Here is a 16447-nt window from a genome sequence, read left to right as displayed (position 1 = left end):
CTTTGAGTTTACTCATTGGCCACTGTGAATTTCCTTTAAAAACAGAAGTGCCTTATTTTGAAAGGGCAATTATCAAACTGACTGCAGGAAACTACAGCAATTCAAGGAGATTAACTACAAATACAGCTAACAGAGAGAAGGCAACTTGAGGTGAGTAACGAGTGACAACAGGGTAAATTTTATATGTTAATTTCTTTGTTAGGAATGTTTTAACGCACTGAGTTACTGAACTTTGTGTAGGTTAGTTATACCATAGAAGTGCCCTCCATCACATTCTACAGTTGGAAAATAAACTCATCAGCTCTCCCTGGTGGACAAACGTCTAACAACAACCGTTTTTGTAAAGTCACCTGACATACATAACAGTATATTCAGCTTTTCTGTGCTGCACATACATGTTACCTCAACAGCTGACAAACAGACCAGTTAATTCAGTTTTGTAAAAGCTAAAAACATCTGATGAATATCACCCACAGTAATAAACTGGATCCACTAATGAACTTTAAGTACAAGTTTGTACATTTACTACCATTAATCAGGTGTGGACAGTTAACAAAGTACATTTATTGGAGTATCATTTGGAAACTTCTGACTAACTACATTGCTCAGAATTTCTCATTACTTTGAAGCTTTTAGTTCTTTTTAGTTAAATTAGTTTATTTTATTTTACATTGTATTTGACACAGGAGAAGGAAAAACAATCACAGCCAACTTCAGACGCTGTCAGTCGTGTTGTGCTGTTACAGCGCTCAGTTTGAACCTGGTTATAAAGCTGAGGCAGGGAATTCTCCATTACAACACTGATGGTCTCATACTGTCCTGTCCTTAGTCCATGTTTGAACTCTTCGAACGACGATACAAACAGAGAGCTTTTTAAATACCAGATAAAGCTTTAAACAGCGTGCAGTAGGGGGGGGGGGGAGTCATTTACTTCTACTTTATTTCTACAGGTTTTGCAGCAGATTTTACAGGTTTTATGGCAATTAATCTATTTCAGTGGGTTGTTTCACAGCCTGTAGGTTCTGTAAATGTGGAAAAGAGCAACAATGTAGAAGAAGAAGAAAAGTACCTCTTAAGAGCGACCAGGAGGATCTATCCTCGAACTCAAGTAGCCTTACTGTTCATCATTACAGTAACGTGGTATTTATTTTCAATAAGACCACACCTGTCGGAGCTACACTCGGCACATTGTTGACAAAGTGATTTGTGTCACAGGTTGTACTGGCTTCACTCGTGCTGCTGGTTCTTTTTCAAACAACTGAAACAGTGCCGGCTGTGTGGAGAAGTTACCGAAAACACTTTTTATTTTTCTAGAAAAACAAAAATTCAACATAGAAACTGAACACGACAACGTAACACTGGTGAGCGAAGTACATAACTGGGACTAGTGTGTGTGATGTAGCAGTGTCCGCTCGGCGCCGCGGGGGTTGATGTGGAGCGGACGCTGAGGCGGGGGCGCGACAGTGACCCCGCTGTGTGAGTGCATGTGTGTCTTCTTAAATGGTGCAGCAGTGTCTTAATGATGTGGAAGGACTTGACTGCATGGGACAAAGATTACAACACTTCAACCCTGAGCCTTATTCAACATAAATACTCTACGTCGAAACAGAAACAGACATGGACAGACGAAACGCACTGCACTGGCCGACGTGCTGTAGAAAAGAGGTTCATACTGTGTCTTGGAATGAAGGAAGTTCCCAACCTGTTGACGTTTCAGGGAGGCATTCAAGGATGAAATACTCAAAAATGATGCAGACAGAGACATTGTTCTCACTGTGACTCAGCGTCCACAACAACAGCGCTGGTCATTCCCCGCTTGTTGGAAACGGTCCCTGTTTTGAATGTCTACAGGAAATCTCAATGACTTCCATGTTTGACCTTTCAGGAGTTATCCAAGCAGGGAAAGAAAAACAAGAATTCCTTAAGATCCCAACATTTCAATGGCTTCATATAGAAAGTAAACCTCAACGTTGTCTCTCTCTTTTTGGAGAGCTTTGAGAACTTTAAACATACAGAACCCTCTTTGATTTTGGTTTCAGTCTTTCTTGGGGGGTTGATCGGACGAGCAGGTAGTGAGCAGGACGGTAAAAAGGTGCTTGATTCGACTCTGTAATCCATTCTTCTCAGGTGTGTACAGGGGACGGTGAGAACAAAACGCAGTTCCACCCCGGACATGGTATCACATAGTACGGTCCATTCATAACACTGCAATGACAGTTCCTCTCATTCTGAGACAGACGGATACACGACAACAGTGCTATGTCATGTCCTCCTCCTCTGAGCAGTAGTCCCGGCCCTGGGTACACACAACACAGACATGTTAACGTTTGCTGCGTAGTCCTTACTCCTGGGGATAAAGCACCACAGTATTAATGAAAACTTTACAAAGAAAACAGGTAATTGCATTAAATATCACATGTAAATGTCCTGATCAATAATGAATGAAATAAACTGGGTCCCTCTGTACGATGCATCATACAGACACAGAGGACAATAACATTTAACTTAAAGGGATAGTTCAACATTTTGGCAAATTGGCCTATTGCCATAATCGCTATAGTCATAGCAGTAGGTTCGTTACCTTTAATTGTCGGTGCAAGCTATTTTTAGAACGGCGGAGCGGAGTGGCGAGCTGCTCAGAGCTACGCTACGGAGGCTATGGAATTTCTTGGGTTTCCGTCATCAAACTCATTAAATACACAATCCAACAACTCCAAAATGCTTTCGTGGACAAGTTGTGACCTGACCTGATTGCTGAAAAACTGTCCCTGAACGCAACGCCCATCAGCGGTTTTGCATGAATTTGCCTCGAAAACAACTCTGTCTCGTAACGTTCTGTTATTATCTCATAGCGTGGTGAATGTGCAGGTCACAACTTGTCCACGACAGCGTTTTGAAGTTTTTGCATTGTGTATTTAATGAGTTTGATGAGGGAAACCAAGAAATTCCCTTAGCCTCCGTAGCTTAGCTCTGAGCAGCTCGCTGCTCTGCTCCGCCGTTCTAAAAATAGCTTGCATTGACAAATAAAGGTAACGAACCTACTGCTATGACTACAGCGATTATGGCAATTTGAATGTTGAACTATCCCTTTAAAGAACCAAAATAAATGCATGTACTCTTTTCCCCCTAATTTTAATAAAGAGTCTCTGTCATTTAAACATTGCTTCCTAAGGTACATTATATTGACTGAAACTGAATGTAAACGGGAGCTGTTGAAGGGCACAGGCATTATTTCATATCAAGCAAATCCCATTACAAACGCATTAGACTGCCTTTGTCTCTGTTCTTCCTGCAAAGGTTTTCCCTCTGACAACATAAACCTTTAAAAATAGATCAGCATATTCATCTAAAAAAAATCCCATATCAGCTGGTCACCGTAGTTTTTAGTAATCATCATTCAACCAGGAGGAAACAGAGCATTTGTTGGGGACTATTTTTAGCAGCAGATTAATACACATTTAGTGTGTGTGTATTTCCGGCAGCAGGATGGTGTATGTGGGATCGACTCCACACTGTCTGGTCTCTACGAAGTGAAGGAATATGTCAGCCAGGCTCACACAGCGAATTCAGTGAAAACACCTCTTCACATTATACTGCAGCTTTGTGTTCAAATTGTTCAAATTCATTCGACCACGGTAATCCACATTCAAATCCACCAACCCTAATGACAAAGTGTATGCCCTCACCAACTAGCCATGTAAACAGGAAGTATGGTTTCAATGCACCACCACTGAGCTCCAGTGTTGAATAAAGGCCTCAAGCGTGGTTGTAGAACATTGTGATGTCACACTGATGTTAACCTTTGACCTTTTGGATAAGCTTCTCATCACTTTATCATTTTATCTAATTAAATGATTGTGTCAAATTGTAACACAATCAAAAAGTAGGAATCCTTGAGTTACGGCCAAAAACAAGTTTGTGAGTTCACTGTCACCTTTGAGCAAACACAATTGAATCAGTTTACATGAATGTTTGTACCAGATTGAAGAAATTCCCTCAAGGCATTATTGAGATATCACATTGATGATAATGGGACTACTTAAATTCCCCAGACCTGTTGCCACTGTGGAGGCATAAAGAGTAAAACTAGATATAACACTGACATACTGTAACTATTCAGACATTTTACTATGATGATTGTAGCCTCGTAAACCAGCCTCTCCCGGAAATGCATTTCATTTCATTTCACAGGGAGAGTCTGGCCTCATTCCCCCCATAAGCGTATATGGGGTGGGCGGGAGCTGGGCCGGAGTAGTAGCATTGACAGACAACCCCATTCAGCCAATCAGCAAGTTGGTATTATCAAACTTTTGCCGAATCCAGTTGGAAGAACAGCAAAAACGTCTTTTCCTTCAAGAAACTCAACAAGCGCCGACTCTTGCTCTTGTTTAATTGCTGTAATGGATGGTATTTCAATAAGAACTTCCCTTATTGCTGCTTTTAGGCTGCTACTGCTAGATAGCTCCGCCATGTTTGCTGTGGTAAGAGTCGCGCAGTGTAGTGACGTCGGTCCCTGATTGGCCAACGTGCTGTGTCAATCACAGAAATCTGAGCGGCGACGCTGATTGGCTCGGCATTCTGAGGGTTTCAGGCCATGAATGAGGCCAGACCCTCCCTGTGAAATGAAATGAAATGCATTTCCGGGAGGTTTACGAGGCTATGTGGTTGAAGGCTCAGTGTCATATCGGAGATATTTCTTCATCTACAGTGGAGTCCACCTGGATTCAGTGACAGGGACTGGACATGACCACGCATTATACTTAAAGGCTCCATGCTGTGCACTTTTCTCTGGGTTTATTTACCTGCTGATATCCCTAACAAAATGTATCATTGGTTTTGAGTACCTGTGATCTGCTTAATATCGTTTATATTGCCCCTTTCTGTTGCCTCTTTCTGGAGTTCTAACAGGCACAGGTCATTTGGCCAATCAGAAGAGAGAATGAGAACCTCTCCTCTGATTGGCTGACTGTTTTAGAGTTGCATGTGGTCGGGCCAATCACAGGCAAGTAACTGAAACCTAAGCTGCATTCATACAAATTGAAAAAAAACAACTGGTCACGGTGGGCGGAGTTACCTTGTGTGTGACATCACAGAAAGGAGGAAGTGCTATCTGCTCGTCTCAAAGAGAATGTTCCTACAAATGGGCGGTGTGTGTCTCTCCGTTTATGACCAATTTGATGCATGGGGCAGTATATACGTGGCCCGGAGACCTCCCCAAGCACGAAAACATAACCAAAATCACATTTTTCATGCCATGGGGCCTTTAAAGGTGGTCTCTTCCATCATCAGTGTGTTGTTTCACATAAACAGGTGTGTGTTTCCAAATCATATCCCAGCCTCTGAATTCAGTCATTCTTACGTCAATGTAATACAAATTTGAAGTGTCTAAACACTTTCTATACGCATGTATATGTGCGTGTATAAGAAGAGTAAGCTAAACCTGACTCTGGACATGCACATAACACTTGTTTTGGTGAGTTTTCAGCTCCACTACTTGGAAAGATGACACTCGTGGAATTCACTGGACGTGACAGATTGAGGCTCTTTTGTGGTATTGTTATGTCATCTGCTGTGTCCTCGCTTGCTTCAGCTTTGCTGCAGTGTTGGGATTAACCTCCATTATGTCACTTAGCATTTAGAGGCTTTTTGGAGGAACACAAAATCCCCAAAAAAAGAAAGGGATGCTCCGGTGACGGCTCGTCTCTCTCCTCACCTTTGCAATTTTCTCATCCAGCATCCTGAAGAATTCCTGCTGACTCTCTGAGGAGTGGATGCTCCTGCAGGGGGAAACAAGGCACAGCTGCTCAGAGCCTCGCTTATGTCACTTGAGACACCGTGAAGAGATACTGACACACAACATGCAAATGTATGTTAATGACATCTAGACAACACACAAACAGACAACATCAGTTGGTGACACTTACAGTATCTTCTCATTTCCATTTGATCCTGTTTCATCCATGTGTTGACCTTTACCCAGGAGCGCACTTTTCTCCTGCAGGACACCACACAAGGAAAACAAGAAGTTGACTTGCATCATTTTCTAACTGTGGTATTTTTAAACACAGCTGTCTATCTGAGCTGAACAAATTTGACAAAATGATTTATTGGAAAATATTTCTATGTAAAAGCACTCCACTTTATGTAACACATGTCTGGTATTAATAGAAGCTCCATTATCCTCTAGCATTATTGTTCTGTTTTTGCTCATTAATATGCAAATGTATGCCGTGTTGTGCTCAAACATCTGATCAGACGTGTTGAACATGAAATTTATGTCATGGCTTAGTTTGATTACAAACAGGCTTTTTTATTTTAACTAACAGAAACCATTGTTAAAGACAGTAGACGTCCTATTAATTGCAATTAAAAAAAAGAGAATACAATCAGATCACACACTGTGCTGTCCTGGCCGTCCACTCCTCCCTCTTCTCCACTGATGTACTTGACTTTCTCCACTCCTTTCATCTTGTACTCATCTGTGACAGAGTGGGAGACAGAGAAGCAGAGAGGAGCACATCTCCTCTTATTAATACGCAGCAGCACAGGCCGGCGGGCAGGCACGCAGAGGACGACCCACTCACAGCCACTCTGATCAGCACAATCCTCCGGGTTAATAGTTCTCACAGTTCAGTACTTGGCAAAGTAATTATGTGCTTGGATTCTCACGCTCCAGACTAAATCCCCTCTTAACAATGGTTGGCAAGCGGCAAACACATGAGCTGTCAGTCTGATTCTCCTCTTTGCTCTGCCTCTCCATCTTTTCTCTCACACATGCACACACCCCCCTCCCCCTCCTCCATCTCACTCCCACATATCCAAAGAGGAAATGAAAACACTGATACGATGCATAGTAATGATTGCCTGATGGACACATACAGTTGTAACACATCACACTGATATTGTGTAATATGACTACTGCAGCGGACGTGCTTTGGAAACAACCTGTTCTTATAAAAGCACAAACAGGTCTGATTAGTCTCCACTTGTTTTTGCTCCATTTGTCTGATGACGGTGTTACAGTGTCTGAGGAACTGATTCATGCACAACTTCCTTTAACAAAGCACTAACTAATGGTCTGTCAGACCAGAGGTCAAACACACCATCATTACTGCTGACGGTTCCATCAACACTGTTTCATTCACACCTTTTAACTGTCTTCAGATGCTAAACGGCTCAAAAAAATGAACTGCGACACAGTAAACTTGCTCACAATTGTCGGAGATAGGAAGAGAGATAAAGTTACAGTATGTTGTGAGCATCCTTTATTTTATTTGTTGTATTCAATTAGAAAATAATGCATTTACCTATAACATCTTTAGTTGTTTAATGTTAATATTGAAGACGTTAATCAGCAATTCTGAGTCAAAAAAATGCAACATATTTACTTAGGACTCATTACTTTTCTGCCCTAGACAAAACAAAAAAATGTTGTGAGAAACTGTATTAAACTTAAACTTATATGAAGTTATATTCTGTTATGTGATTATTTTCACATGACTACAGCCTCTGAACTGTTTGACCTTTCCTGTGCACCTGCCTGTGATGAAACACTGTGTCATGATCTAGCAACACATGAGTCGAAGGTTCAATATTTTTTAAAATTCTTGACAAAAATTATAAAAAATACACTGTTTATTAATATTATTATTTGACTTTATAGGCATATTGCATTTACTCATTTGGCAGTTGCTTTTATCCTTATCTTAACTTCTTGTTGGTTTTTAAATGTGACCTGTTGTGTAAAAATGCAGGAGCTGCAGACTGTGAGTTTAAGGAGTTCAGTTATCAGACTGACCAGACAGGAGGTCCCCGTTGCTGTGGGCTTTATTCTGGCTCTCCTCACCGTTGGGCACGGCAGACACCTGCTTGGCGGAGGTGCAGCCCATCTCCTCCTCCTCCTCAGCTGCTCTCCTCCTCACTCCTGGGCACCACAGGCACACCTGAGGACAGGTACGACAGAGCAACAATGTGAAGTTAGAGACGGGGAGTTTTTTGTGTGGATGAAGAGCAGAGCAGATCTCCCTGATAAAGGTTTGGTCTCTGGGGAAATCATCTGAGGAGCATCAGAGGAGGACGGTGTGGTCTCTCATCCTCCAGGAGGAGGAGGAGGAGGAGGAAGAACTCAGCCCGTCCTCTCACGCAGAGGAAGAAATCCCCTGGACCTCCGGCTTGTGAACCACTCGTTTTTCATAATCAATTAGTCATGAAGCGCCCCACCCTTGAATTAAAACACACGGGCTCATCTCATCTCAATCGATTCCTGAATAAGACAATAAAAGCAGACGGAGTCGCCGGGTTATGAGTCACGCACACGCCGGTCTGAGAAAACACCAATCAGAAGGTGCGCACGGCGGTGCCAGCTGCACCGCAACAATAAGGCCTTTCAAGCTGCTGGCGATGCCACTGTGCCAAGCCGCCGGGGCATTTTATTAGTGAATGAAGGGGGTTTTCAGCGGCGCTCAGAGGATTAAAACCGTGGCTGCGCACAAGTGCTCCACCGTCTCCACCGTGCTGCCCGCCCGCAGGACCCGCAGCAGCAATATGGCTCACATAACAGCACGGTGGAGCAGCACATTACTTGATTGCAGACTCAGTGTTGTGCTCTGGGAGACTCTGAGTGATTGATCCCCATATGGTCTGGTTGATCCTTAACGCACAGCTGAGTCCAGCTGCAGAGTCAGCTGCTCCTCACTCACCACCACCCTCCTCACTATTATATTTCATGTGTAGCTACTTTTTTTTTTCATTATAGGTAGCTATGAGCTGCAGCTGCATCACTGGGCTACCTCATTCAACTGGAGGCAAGCAAATAATAAACAAGCGATGCAAGAGGTGAATGCATCCCTCCCCTAAAAGCTGCAAAATGCTCAACATCGCCTCATTTCACAACAGTGGGAGGAAGAGGGATATCGATACTGGTATTACGCTGATATTACACAAAGATGCGGAAAGAGCAGCCACTAGCTGCACGGCCAGCAGGAAAACGCCGAGACGATTGTCACACAGACGGAGCCAAATAAACAAACAAAAGGCTGCGAAATAAACGCCACTGTCGAGAAAAAGGCGGCGAATTTACCTTTGTGATTTATCCATGGCTCGGAGCTCCTTCCTTCCTCTGGGGTGTGAGTTCAGGGAGGCTTTTACTCCAGACGGAGGAGTCGCAGCAGAGACAGCAGCATCTGCAGCTCTCGGCTCAGCTCGGGCATCATCAGCAGTGGAGGTGCAGTCAGTCCGTCTGCCAGCTGTCTGGTCGGACTGCTGGAGCTCATGGCCCGGTGCTGTGTTAAAGTGACAAAAGACCGGAGTGACTCAAACAAATATTGATATATATTTAAAAAAATATATTACTCTTGTTCACAGACCACTAAACAACCGGTTGTGTTTCTACGGGGGTTTTTTTACGCTCGTCCCTCCTCTTTATGCAGCGGAAAATTGACTACGGAGGTGCTTTTTTTCATCAGTTCCCAGTCGGACCCTTTTCAGCGACGCACCAGGAGCTTCCGTCCAGCTCATTCCTTCTGCATCATCAGAGTTGACAGCAAAGAAAACACACGAAGTTGTCGATAGTTCATTTCCTCCGACTTAAAAGACGACTGAAGGCTCCTCCGGACACCGACCTCCGGCACCATGATCCTGCTGACCATCATTGCCCGTGTGGCGGACGGTCTGCCGCTGTCCGCGTCCATCCAAGAGGAGGAGCAGGTATGAATGAGACACAGCTGCTCCCTCACACACCAAACACACCAAACTACATGTAAAACTGTGTTATTTGACAATGGCTGACTTATGTACGGAGGTGAACACAGACCTGCCCATCATGGATGTTTTATTTTTTATCCTGAAGTTTATCACAACGTAATTTGCTAAATAACTAAAGCTTCATTTTTTAAGTTTAACTTAGTCAACAACTAACGTTTCTGTACACGAAGTAACGTTAACGTAGTGTTGTGGGAATCAATTAACGTATTATTAGGCCTATACTTAAAATGATGCTTATTATGTATGTACATTTCAATTACATATTGTATATTTTAGTAGTAGACGAAAGTCTTCAAGGTAACCAATGTAACGTTAGCTTCATCCAGGGCCGTTGCTAGGAATTCTGGGCCCCCTTAAAGAATACTAAAGTGGGCCCCTCCCCCTAACTTTTCCTTTTTTTTTTCTTAGACTACCATATGTATTATCGTTTTTTATTTAGCCTTCTTTGTTTTGATGCTAATGCAGCATTACACTGCAAAAACTCAAGTATCTTAGCAAGAATATTTGTCTTATTTCTAGTCAAAATGTAATTTCTAGTCAAAACAAATCTCATTATACTTAAAATAAGACACATCATATTAAAAGTATCGGTCATATAAAGATTAGACTACTGGGGTTTTTTATGGGCCCCACTGGGCGCTGGGCCCCTAGAATTATCATCACCTTTCTCCCCTATACAACGGCCCTGGCTTCATCTGCTAATAAACGAAAACATTACTTTAAGCTAAACTGTTAATTTCCATCCAAAACAAAGAGATAATTACACTTGGATCGTTTGTATTCTTTACAGGTCTTGATACATTACTCTGTAGCTGGGGTACAGTTGAACACATGTTGGTCCTGACTAGGGGTGGGAATCACCAGAGGCCCTGAGATACGATATTATCACGATACTTGTGTGTCTCGATAAGATATTATTGCGATTTTCAACAATATTGCAATATGCTGCCATATATTGCAGTTTATTAGTTTTTTCAGCTGCAAATTATGTTCAGAATGATCGATACTTGGCGCTTGTACATAGATATAATATTGCTATGCAAAATATTGCGATACAATATGATATCGATTCCCCCGATTGTGAACCCTAAGCCCCGTAGTCCTGACTGTGACTTGCTTACCTTTGCCAGTCAGGAAGAGACCTCCAGCAGTACCAGAGCCAAGCCAAGCAGCTGTGCCGCAAACTGAACGCTCAGAGCCCGGACCGCTGCACCCTGGAGGCCGGGGATGTGAACTTTCAGTAAGTTATCACAAGTACTGTTGTTTGGTGTTATCAGAGGGGAAAGCCGACTTTAATGAAGAGTTCCCTCTGTATTATTGCACAATTTTGTCTGCCACGTCATGCATCACCATGTTGTAAAGTCTTTATAAATAACCTCTGATTTCGTGTGTCTCTTTTTGTGTGAAGTTATTTAATAGCTCAGGGTATATGCTACCTGTGCCTGTGTGAGGCTTCGTTTCCCAAAAAGATGGCTTTTGCCTACCTCGAACACCTCCACAATGAGTTCTACGACCAGTATGGCAGAAAAGTGCCCAGAGTGACGAGGCCGTACTCTTTCATCGAGTTCGGTAAGACTGTGTGTGTGTGTGTGTGTGTGTGTGATCCCTTTGTAGTACAGTCAGTGTATCTGCAGAAAGAACAAAAGCCTTGACTGTTTCGTACAACATATTGTTCCAGACACATACATCCAGAAAACAAAGAAGACCTATGTCGACAGCAGAGGCAGGAGGAACCTGGGGAGTATTAACAACGAGCTTCAGGACGTCCAGAGAATCATGGTGGCAAATATTGAGGAAGTTCTGCAAAGAGGAGAAGCTCTCTCTGGTAGGTACAGGAACTATTTGTTGACACAGGAACATTAATTAAACATTATCACATTATTAACACATTATCTTAATGTTTGCCTTTCCCTTGCAGCTCTAGACACAAAAGCCAGCAACCTAACTTCCTTGTCTAAGAAGTACCGCAGCGATGCAAAATACCTTAACACTCGCTCCACGTACGCCAAGGTAGCAGCGGTGTCGGTGTTCTTCCTCACTCTCATCATCTATGTGCGCTTCTGGTGGCTCTGATGGACTCTGAAACCAGGACACATCTCTCTGATAACCAAGCATTTAAACAGATCCAGTTAAATTACCACTATACTGTATAGACCAGGGTGCCTTAAAGGGGTCATATACAGTCTGTCCATGTCGGGGGTAAATGGTCTTTGCTTTTCATTTTTTCCTCCCAGCTTAGACTGATGCTATACATTCAGTATAAACTGAGCCATTGATCTGTAATGGAACTTCTGTGTGTTGAAGAAAATGCTTTATGGTGAGTTCAAGTAACTCTGTTGACTGGAGTATTAAGAGAGGGTGGTGACAAACCGATGTTTACACAGCTCTGTAGGGTTACCGCATTTGAAAAAAAAACAAAAAAAACATGCAGAGTGGGTTTGGTGAAAAGTCTTAATATTGTGACTTAAAAAATGTTTATTGTTCAAAGTTTACACTGAAACAAAGTCTTAATGAAATGATTAAATATTTATCAAATTGTCTGTTTCTACTTTACATCTGTATGTATGACATATGAACAGCATTTTAAAAAAACATTACCCTGGTCTCTCTCTCATACACACGCACACACACAACTCATGTTCATTCAAAGAACAGACAAACCTACACAACCCTGGAGGCTGCGCTGAACAACCAGTGTGATAACGGTCGATGTTGGGAGTGGCTCTGCTGGCAAACATTAAGAGGAATAGAAGTGAGATGCTGAACTTTTGTGCCAACGCAGGCTGAGCAAGTTCAGAGTAAAGAGTCGGAAGATAAAATTAAAAGGCACCTATGAATCGTGTCACTTCCAGAATTAGACACACGTAAGATAATTGGATGAAGAATGTCAAAAATGAGTGAACGCTGTGCACTTAATTTGTCCTTGCTCTAATAAGTCATGGCTCCTGAATGGACGGGAACACTTATTTTCTCCCCGCAATTCCCAGGCTGAGGGGAGCTTCACTCTGAATTGATGAGTTATCCGTGCCACAGGTAGAAGAACGGAGGTCTTTCTGCCCTTTGCTGTCTTCCTGTGTGACGAATGGACGTCAGCCACCGGGCCTATGCCACCATATCAAAGTCGTCTCTCTGCAAAAGAAACAGTGATTATTTACAAAATAAATAAAAAAAGCTTTATCCCCATAATAATCATGAATGTAACTTTAATGTGTGTGTTTTATGACTCAGGATCAAAGTAGAAGTGGTCATTTTCCTTAAAAAAAAAAAAAGAAGAACAAACCGCATGAAAATCTGTGTAATCAGATTCTGAGAAAGTCACTTACCTCATCATTATAGTTCATGACATGCTGTTTGATCTTGGAGGAATCCACCCAAGTCACGAAATCTTCCATATTTCTAAAAAAACAAAACAATAAAAAACAGTTATAGTGTCAACATTTGATGACTTGTCTGTGATATTTTTATGATTTTGACTGACAGGTCCAAAGAAAATGTGAAAACCAACCTTGTGACTAGAAAAGCTGGGTCTGTGATGATGTCTGGTCCGACACGCACATCTGAGACCAAGTCAAGGTCAACTAACTGCAAAACAAATTCTACCTCTGGACTTAGGAAAAAGTTATTCAAATGTACTAAAGGATACAGCTTGACAAAACAATAAAAAAATAGATAACCTAGGAAAAAGAGTACACCACAATGTCAGAAGGATACGTCCTTGTTCAATGAATGTGATGGCCGTCTTCAGGTTCTGAGCCATGCGGAGGTTGAGCATGATGCTGGGCAGCCTCCTCCTGCAGGAGACACACAGCTTCATGAGAGAGGGAAGGAAAACAGCTGGTGGACGTTGACAGCTGTGAACTGACTGATGTTATTCACCTGCAGAAGGCAGAAGCTGTGACTTTCTCTGTGAGGGAGAGGTCCTGTTTGGTGGGTAGGAGGCCGATGCTGTATCTGACGCGAGGAGAAAACAGAAATCATCACAACTTTATAAAGAAAACTGGACGGTCATTAAAGGGATAGTAGCATTTTTTTTAAAAGTGGGGTTGTATGATCTACAAATAGCCCCTAAGTACTTTAATTGCAGTAGAAGACTCTCTGCACTCCTCCCGTTAGCAACGCCAGCCCATAATAGCCCTGCCCAGAGATTTACAACATACAGTGTTGTGAACAGACCCAAAGAAACGGCCTATTTTCACGGCCTAAAAGAGGTTTTACCTGAAAAAAAAATACACAGTTCCATTGTTCGCTATAATATAATTTTTTCCAGGCCCTCAAAGTGCAGGAAAAATGCAGTTTTTATTTGGAACTAACCAAATGCTGATCGGCGGGCGCTAACCCTGGGCGGAGGGATACGTGAGTTGGTTAGGTCCAAATAAAAACATAAAAACTGCACTTTGAGGGGCTGGAAAAAATGATATTATAGCGAACAATGGAACTGTGTATTTTTTTTTCAGGTAAAACCTCTTTTAGGCCGTGAAAATAGGCCGTTTCTTTGGGTCCATTCACAACACTGTATGTTGTAAATCTCTGGGCAGGGCTATTATGGGCTGGCGTTGCTAACGGGAGGAGTGCAGAGAGTCTTCTACTGCAATTAAAGTACTTAGGGGCTATTTGTAGATCATACAACCACACTTTAAAAAAAAATGCTACTATCCCTTTAAAACAGTGCAGGTGTTGACAGATGTTCAAGCTACAAACTTCAGTGGTTATGTCGTGTCTGTGTGTGTGTGTGTGTGTGTGTGTGTGTGTGTGTGTGTGTGTGTGTGTGTCAGTGAGTCCATCAGGATATGAGCAGTGTGACACTCACAGTTTCTCCAGCAGCCTGTGTGTACTCTGAGCTCTGAAACCATCCTTCTCGTCCAGGTCTCTGACTTTCTGGGCCAGATCTCTGATGTTACGACTCAGCTTGTTGTACCTGAGACACCGGAGGAAAAACAACTCCATCAACACTGTGTCACTGTATCCGTGTCGTTGTGTTTACGTATCAATTCATTAGTCACTTGTTTTCCTGCATTCATTCAACATTTAAAGCATTGTTTGGCAGCTTTTTTTTTTTTTTTTTTTAGAAACTTTATTAAGTCATCATGGTGCAATACAATTCAATACACCAACAGAACATCGCCAGGGGGTTACAATACAGACAATACAATGCAGAGACAAGCTTTCATACAAAAACATTGTAAAGTGTACATACATTCAAAGTTTTTATAGCTTTCATGTTGATGGATTTTTTAATAGACTTAATGTATTGTTTGGCTTCATTTTCAAAAATAAGAAAAAGTGTTTTTTGATTAGTGTAACGACATTTATGAATGTGCCATTTGGCTAATTGTATAATAAGATTGATGATATAGTAGGCCTATTGTTTTTCTTTAGAAGATGGATTGTCAGTGAAGCCAAACAATACATGTCCAAAGCACAGGGGAAATTGTTTGGCAGCTAACAGACACTCACTTGGTGTAGTCCTCCCTCTTCTCGATGCGATATTTCCGTAACACTTTGACCTCATGCAGGTTGTTGTCCACCTCCCAGTTGATGAAGTCCACTTTCTTCAGCAGCTTCTGCTCATGATGCTTTAATTTACGAACCATTGTCACGCTCTTTGCTGGTGAAACCCGACGTATTTACAGGACTGTTTCCTTCACCGGCAGGCTGAGGCTGAGGCGAGGGAGCAACAGGAAACACGTGTGCTTCTTCTTCCGCGGTCGCTTTTTCCGCTGTAGTGTGAGATGATAGAAGTGATGCTGCCCCCTATAGTAGGGAGGTTAAGCGACTTTTGACTTCAAGTCATGATGCAAAGGTCCCCTTTGGCATGGAAGTACCTTAGGGTCATACAAATAAATCTATCCTAAGACACAAGTGAGATCACACTTTGTATCCGAAATAAACACGTTTTTAAAATGCCTTTTTTTAATTGAGAAAACGCATGCTAAAAGAACATTCCATTTAGAATGTCCATATAAACTACAATGACGTCAGCTCCTGGATGTTATCTACAGCTTATTTGTGACATGATTGCAATATTTCAGGATTGTTTCTCAATTTGAATGATGAACAGGGATCTAATGCTTTTAATCTGGTGGACTAATCATATGCTTTATGTGGGAGCTGCAAACCTAAACTTCCCTATGTATATAAAAGCTGAACATTGCTTATTAAGAGCACTCTACACTAAAATTTGTTAGTTTACTTTAGGAGCACAATGTAAAATGTATTCAGTATCAGGTTATATAAGCTTTAATTAATGTACAGGGTCATGTGACCCATTTTAACATTTGAGAACAGTAAAAACATTTTTCCTTTGACTTTAAGTTTACTTCTAATATGACCCAGAATGGGTCATACATGTAAATTCAACTTTTTTAAATCAACATACACAAGCAGTAACTAGTTATAGGTAGGCCTATATTTTGACCAACACAATATTTGGCTAATTGGTCTTTCCTGACACTACTGTGATATGAATTACATCTTTTTATTTAACTACTTGTAGGCTATATTTGTTGCACTCTTTCTGATGTTCAATAAATCAGTATCAGTATAGTTTTATTAATGTTTTTACATTAATAAAACCCCAAATCCTGTCACACAAGCAGCTCCATGTTGTCTCAGAAGCTGTAGATAACATCCAGGAGCTGAAGGCATCAGGGGATCTACCTGAGTTTTTATGGACATTCTAAATGTA

General features: G+C 41.9%; 3 protein-coding genes across 3 annotated transcripts; 1 reads left to right on the top strand and 2 right to left on the bottom strand.

The window, feature by feature from the left end:
* Window positions 1–1351: 1351 nt before the first annotated feature.
* Window positions 1352–9393, bottom strand: LOC311000667 (uncharacterized protein C1orf21 homolog). Its single transcript, XM_083991415.1, has 6 exons — window positions 9080–9393; window positions 7799–7943; window positions 6400–6479; window positions 5925–5995; window positions 5714–5777; window positions 1352–2296 (listed from the first exon to the last, which is right to left on the bottom strand). Exons 2-6 carry the CDS (start codon window positions 7887–7889, stop codon window positions 2258–2260), a joined length of 345 nt encoding a protein of 114 aa, XP_083847541.1. The 5' UTR covers window positions 7890–7943; window positions 9080–9393; the 3' UTR covers window positions 1352–2257.
* Window positions 9394–9505: 112 nt separating this feature from the next.
* sec22ba (SEC22 homolog B, vesicle trafficking protein a) lies at window positions 9506–11959 on the top strand. The gene is made up of 5 exons (XM_083991409.1): window positions 9506–9705; window positions 10893–11002; window positions 11171–11331; window positions 11441–11587; window positions 11681–11959. Exons 1-5 carry the CDS (start codon window positions 9631–9633, stop codon window positions 11833–11835), a joined length of 648 nt encoding a protein of 215 aa, XP_083847535.1. The 5' UTR covers window positions 9506–9630; the 3' UTR covers window positions 11836–11959.
* Window positions 11960–12608: 649 nt separating this feature from the next.
* On the bottom strand, window positions 12609–15447 carry imp3 (IMP U3 small nucleolar ribonucleoprotein 3). Its single transcript, XM_083991413.1, has 7 exons — window positions 15217–15447; window positions 14570–14677; window positions 13639–13713; window positions 13474–13553; window positions 13268–13319; window positions 13086–13158; window positions 12609–12891 (listed from the first exon to the last, which is right to left on the bottom strand). The coding sequence occupies exons 1-7, from the start codon at window positions 15351–15353 to the stop codon at window positions 12865–12867; spliced, it is 552 nt and encodes a 183-aa protein (XP_083847539.1). The 5' UTR covers window positions 15354–15447; the 3' UTR covers window positions 12609–12864.
* Window positions 15448–16447: the final 1000 nt, after the last annotated feature.

The sequence above is a fragment of the Trachurus trachurus genome (genome assembly GCF_905171665.1).
Source record: "Trachurus trachurus genome assembly, chromosome: 17".
Taxonomy (NCBI): Eukaryota; Metazoa; Chordata; class Actinopteri; order Carangiformes; family Carangidae; genus Trachurus; species Trachurus trachurus.
This window is presented reverse-complemented; position numbering and strand designations above follow the sequence as displayed.

What these genes read in the sequence shown, in the direction of transcription:
- LOC311000667 (XM_083991415.1), bottom strand. Translation starts at nt 7,889, where the DNA reads ATGGGCTGCACCTCCGCCAAGCAGGTGTCTGCCGTGCCCAACGGTGAG. An exon ending in CAACGGGGACCTCCTGTCTG is followed by an intron (nt 6,480 to 7,798) that starts GTCAGTCTGATA and finishes ACTCTGTCACAG; the next exon opens with ATGAGTACAAGATGAAAGGA. An exon ending in TGGATGAGAAAATTGCAAAG is followed by an intron (nt 2,297 to 5,713) that starts GTGAGGAGAGAG and finishes GTGTGTACCCAG; the next exon opens with GGCCGGGACTACTGCTCAGA.
- sec22ba (XM_083991409.1), top strand. Translation starts at nt 9,631, where the DNA reads ATGATCCTGCTGACCATCATTGCCCGTGTGGCGGACGGTCTGCCGCTG. An exon ending in CCATCCAAGAGGAGGAGCAG is followed by an intron (nt 9,706 to 10,892) that starts GTATGAATGAGA and finishes TACCTTTGCCAG; the next exon opens with TCAGGAAGAGACCTCCAGCA. An exon ending in GTACTCTTTCATCGAGTTCG is followed by an intron (nt 11,332 to 11,440) that starts GTAAGACTGTGT and finishes ATATTGTTCCAG; the next exon opens with ACACATACATCCAGAAAACA.
- imp3 (XM_083991413.1), bottom strand. Translation starts at nt 15,353, where the DNA reads ATGGTTCGTAAATTAAAGCATCATGAGCAGAAGCTGCTGAAGAAAGTG. An exon ending in ACAGCTTCTGCCTTCTGCAG is followed by an intron (nt 13,554 to 13,638) that starts GTGAATAACATC and finishes TGTCTCCTGCAG; the next exon opens with GAGGAGGCTGCCCAGCATCA. An exon ending in CCAGCTTTTCTAGTCACAAG is followed by an intron (nt 13,159 to 13,267) that starts GTTGGTTTTCAC and finishes TTGTTTTTTTAG; the next exon opens with AAATATGGAAGATTTCGTGA.